Source organism: Pinus tabuliformis, chromosome 1_1, assembly GCF_031772625.1.
Source record: "Pinus tabuliformis cultivar Carrire ecotype Pingquan chromosome 1_1, CPIR1, whole genome shotgun sequence".
Classification (NCBI taxonomy): Eukaryota; Viridiplantae; Streptophyta; class Pinopsida; order Pinales; family Pinaceae; genus Pinus; species Pinus tabuliformis.
In genome coordinates, this window is record NC_142297.1 from 589,051,546 (window position 1) to 589,056,584 (window position 5,039).

The 5,039-nt window shown below is 39.7% G+C and overlaps 1 protein-coding gene across 1 annotated transcript; it reads right to left on the minus strand.

The window, feature by feature from the left end:
• Nucleotides 1–3,704: 3,704 nt before the first annotated feature.
• On the minus strand, nucleotides 3,705–4,590 carry LOC149214633 (toll/interleukin-1 receptor-like protein). Its single transcript, XM_089389452.1, has 2 exons — nucleotides 4,052–4,590; nucleotides 3,705–3,927 (listed from the first exon to the last, which is right to left on the minus strand). Exons 1-2 carry the CDS (start codon nucleotides 4,588–4,590, stop codon nucleotides 3,705–3,707), a joined length of 762 nt encoding a protein of 253 aa, XP_089245578.1.
• Nucleotides 4,591–5,039: the final 449 nt, after the last annotated feature.

The following is a 5,039-nucleotide window of genomic DNA, read 5'->3' on the forward strand; positions in this document are numbered from 1 at the left end:
ACCAACAGATGCAATAGCATACAATGCCTTATCTCAACCAGAAAGAGATGTGTTAAGGGACAACAAGAAGAAGGATTCAAAAGCCCTGTTTTATATATTTCAAGCAGTTCATGAAAGTATTTTCCCAAGGGTTGCAGCAGCAAGGAAGTTCAAGCAAGCATGGGACATCCTCCATACAACCTACCAAGGCATGGCAAAAGTCAAGACAACAAAGTTGCAAATGTTGAGGAGATATTTTGAAACACTTTGTATGAAAGAGTCTGATAATACAGACTCGTTTTTTACACATGTAAGTGGGTTGGTTACTCAAATCAGGTCTCATGGTGAGACACTTGAGGAAAGAAAAATAGTTGAGAAAGTTTTGAGAAGTCTGCCAGTAAGGTTTGAGGCCATTGTTGTGGCCATAGAAGAGACAAAGGATCTCTCACAGTTTTCAGTGGATGAGCTTAATGCATCACTGATTTCTCATGAACATAGACTAAGCAGAGCAGCAAGCTCTTCATTGGAGCATGCCTTCAAGACTCAAGTATCATTTGGTCAAGGTCAAGGCAGAGGAAGATCATATGCTAGAGGAAAAGGAAGAAGCCCACACAAAGGTGGAAGAAGCAGCCCTTCAAGCTCAAATGGAAGAGGCAGCAATCAAAATCCAAGTCAAGGCCCATGCCAAAATCAAGCACAAGGTCAGAGGTATGATAAATCTCAAGTTCAATGTCATTACTGTAAGAAGTATGGTCATTATGCAAATGAATGTAGAAAGAAGCAATATGATATTAGTAACAAACCAAGTGTAAATTTCACAAGAGAAAATCAGAACCATGATAGCATGTTTTTAGCTTGTAATGTAGCACAAGAAAAACAAAGTGATATATGGTATCTAGATTCAGGGTGTAGCAACCACATGTCAGGAAACATAGAAATGTTTTCTGATCTAGATGAAAGTGTGAAATTTGAAGTGACATTAGGGACTAATAGCAAAGTCTCTGTCATGGGAAAAGGAAGAGTTAATATCCTAACAAAGAAAGGGGAGAAGAAATACATCTCTGATGTTTACTTTGTCCCCGGTCTGAAACATAATCTCATGAGCGTTGGACAACTCATGCAGAAAGGCTACAATGTCTTCTTCAAAAATGATGTGTGCACAATTTTGGATAGGCCTCCAAGTAGACAGTTGATTGCAAAGGTTCAGATGACAGACAATAGAATGTTTCCCCTGAAAATAATATCATATTTGCAGAAAGAAGGTGCACAAGCACAACTATCTATGAACTCACAAGAAAATGGAAGAAAAGGGGCAGCTGTCACATAAGTAAACCTTCAAGCATAGGTAAAAGATGAAAACTGGTTATGGCACTTGAGATTTGGACATCTCAACTTTGAAGGTTTGAATTTGCTGCATAGGAAAGGCATGGTGAAGGGTTAACCACTCATTGAAAAACCAGACAACATATGTGAAGGATGTATCTTGGGCAAGCAACATAGAGAGACATTTCGAGCAAGAAAGTCAGTGAGGGCAAAGGCACCTTTGGAGATTGTCCACTCAGATTTATGTGGACCAATGCAGACACCATCAATTGGTGGCAGTCACTATGTACTGACCTTCATAGATGACTACACAAGGAAGACATGGGTCTTTCTCCTAAAACAGAAAAGTGAATTGTTTGAGCGCTTTCGCCAATACAAGGCTCTTGTTGAAAAGCAAAGCGGACATTTCATCAAAGTCCTTAGGACAGACAGAGGTGGAGAATACATCTCAAATGACTTCCTTCGATTTTGCAAGGAACATGGAATTCATAAGCAATTTACAACAAGATATACACCGCAGCAAAATGGTGTGGCAGAAAGGAAGAATAGGACCATTATGGAGATGGCAAGGAGTATGTTGAAGGCAAAGTATTTTCCAAATTACTATTGGGCTGAAGCTGTCGCTTGTGCAACATATATTTTGAATAGATGTCCAACCAAAAGTGTCCAGAACATTATTCCTGAAGAGGCATGGAGTGGAAGAAAGCATAGTGTCACTCACGTGAGAGTTTTTGGATGTGTGGCTTATGCACATGTCCCAGATGAGTTGAGAAAGAAGTTGGACAACAAGGGGGAGAAATGCATATTTTTTGGATACAGTGATGAATCCAAGGCATACAAACTCTACAATCCATTAAACAAGAAAGTCATAATCAACAGAGATGTGCAGTTCATAGAAGAGGAAGCATGGGATGGAAGTTTAGAAAACACAATCAATGTCAAAGCATGCATACCACATGAGGATAGAGAGGAATTAACAGCAACAAGTAATTCCTCAATAGTGATTCCCTCTACTCCTATTCAAGCGTAGCAAAGCAGGCAACAAGCAATGCCATCAACAAATAATAGGACAGTTTCGCGCAGCCAAGCAAGTGCTTCTCCAAGCACACCGCAAATCGCGACACCAAGTGACATATCAAGTCCATCTTTAGCAAGCACAAGAAGGCCAAAATTCATAAATTTAAATGAAATTTATGAGCAAGATGATGTTGATAGTGGCACAGGTCTGAATTCCTTATTTGCATTATTTTGTCATGTAGATGACCCAATCTGCTTTGAAGAAGCAGTCAAAGAAGAAAAATGGGTTGCGGCAATGGAGGAAGAAATAGAAGCAATAGAAAGAAATGACACATGGGAGTTAATGAGCCTTCCGAAAGGAAAACATGCCATTGGAGTGAAGTGGGTCTATAAGACCAAAAGCAACATTGAGGGAAAGATTGAAAGGCACAAAGCAAGGCTAGTTGTCAAAGGATACAAGCAACAACATGGAAGAGATTATGTGGAGACATTTGCACCAGTCGCATGGATGGAGACAGTGCACGTAGTTGTGGCGATTGCCGTGCAGCATAAATGGACAGTTTATCAGATCGATGTAAAGTCAGTGTTCTTGAATGGAGTGCTGAAAGAGGAAGTGTATGTCGCACAAGTGCCTGGTTATGAGATTGAAGGCTAAGAAGATAAAGTATATCGGTTGAAGAAAGCTCTTTATGGATTGAAGCAAGCACCGCGTGCATCGTACAACGGGATAGATGCTTACTTGTTAAACAATGGTTTCAACAAATGTGATGGTGAGCCTACTCTCTACATCAAAGAGAGCGAAGGTAAGATCCTCATTGTCGTCTTATATGTAGATGATTTGATCTTTACAGGTAATGATGATTTCCTCATCGTTAATTTTAAACAAGTAATGAAGAGTGAGTTTGAAATGATTGACTTGGGATTGTTAAGATATTTTTTGGGCATAGAAGTGAAGCAAACAAAAAATGGCATTTTTATCTCTCAAGCAAAGTATGTGGCAGAAATTTTGGAGAGGTTTAAAATGTAGAACAACAAGTCCGCACCAACTCCAACTGTCATAGGGTTGAAGTTAAGCAAAGAAGATTGCAGCAGCAATGTCAATCTGACATTATACAAAAGCATGACAGGCAGCCTGATGTATTTGACCGCCACTAGGCCAGATATAAAGCATGCAGTAAGTTTGGTGTTTGGTGTCAAAAGCATGTAAGTTAGTGTGTGCTCTCTGCTCTCTGTTGAAAGAATCGTACTCTTCTTTCCTTAGTAGATAGGGTTTTCATTGCTACTCTCGATTGAATCAGATCCTTAAGAAGGCTACTCTGCAGGGAAGGCAAAGATGTGGATCTGACATCAAATAAGAAGCAAGATCGATCGTAATTTGATCTCTCTCAGTTGAAGAATTGTTTAGCCACGATAGTTTTCCCGACCCCGCCAAGACCTAAAATTCCCAAAACTGTAGCCTTCTCGCTTTGCCGCTGAAGTGACAATGTCCAGTCCACATCATTAATTTTTTCATCGAGGCCAGTAGGATATTTGGCAACGTTCAAAGGTGGTTTGGGAACCATTTTCACAACTTGTTGGACGACTTCGTGGACGAGCTGCCATTCTTCCCTAAACAATATTCAAATTACAGTTAATCGACTAACGAGAAACATCTATATAAATAATCTGTGATATACTTATGAAGCCAGCAAAGTAAAAAACTCAAATAGTAGGGAGAATTGGAGGGTTGTACTTGTCCTTCAGCTCAAAACCGATTATAGCAGAAAGAGTATTCCTCCATTTTTCTATGGTCTTGGGGTCGCACCGTGGTTCCTGAGAATCAAATGCTCTCTTCCTTTCAATCACACCCAAATCTCTAGCATAAACTCGATCTCCGTCGCGCGTCCATCGAAGATCTGCGGGCTCGACTTTGTATAAAACTGGAATTATTGTTGACCCCGACTTCAACATTTGTTCCCTCATTAGTACAAGCTCGTGGAGACACCATCTTGATTGAGCATAAGTTGGTGAAAATATGGCTACATGAACAGAGGTTGTTTGAATAGCCCCTTCGATTTGAGGATTCAAGTTGTCTCCTCGTTGCAATTCTTTCTGGTCTAGAAAAACTAATAATCCAAATTCTTTAAGCCGGTGGTAGATATGACTAGCGAATCCTTTCTTTACGTCAGGACCGCGGTGATTTAGAAACACATCATACACATAGTTATTGGTGTCATCATGGGAGGGGGTTTTGGAGGTGGATGCGAAGGATGTGAAGTTATCAAGTGCCATTGGATACAGAATAAAAAAGAACCAAGATCGAATATATTTGGCAGAGATTGAGAATGCGAGGTCAGCTTCAATATTTGTCTATGAACGATTCAGGAGAGTAGAGAAGCTATCAGCTGCAGCTTTTGTGGTATCAAGACCTCAATATTTGGGCACACGATTGAAAACAAAACAGCTTTGATTTGTAGTTGAATACTTGAGGTTCTTATTTCCTTTGAGAAAACCAAGTGGCAATAAATAGTGAACTAATACCGTAATCTGGTAATCTAAACGGTGGAAGCATGAAGTTTCCTACCAGTTTTCCCTTCTTCCAGCATTATTGACTATCAGTTCTGTCCCAACATTATTGACTAAAGTTCGGAAGCCCTTTTTTTTGACGATTTTTTTTTTTCATTTTTCATTAATCAAATGAGAAATTATATATGGAAAGAAACCAAAGAGGTAGGCAAATC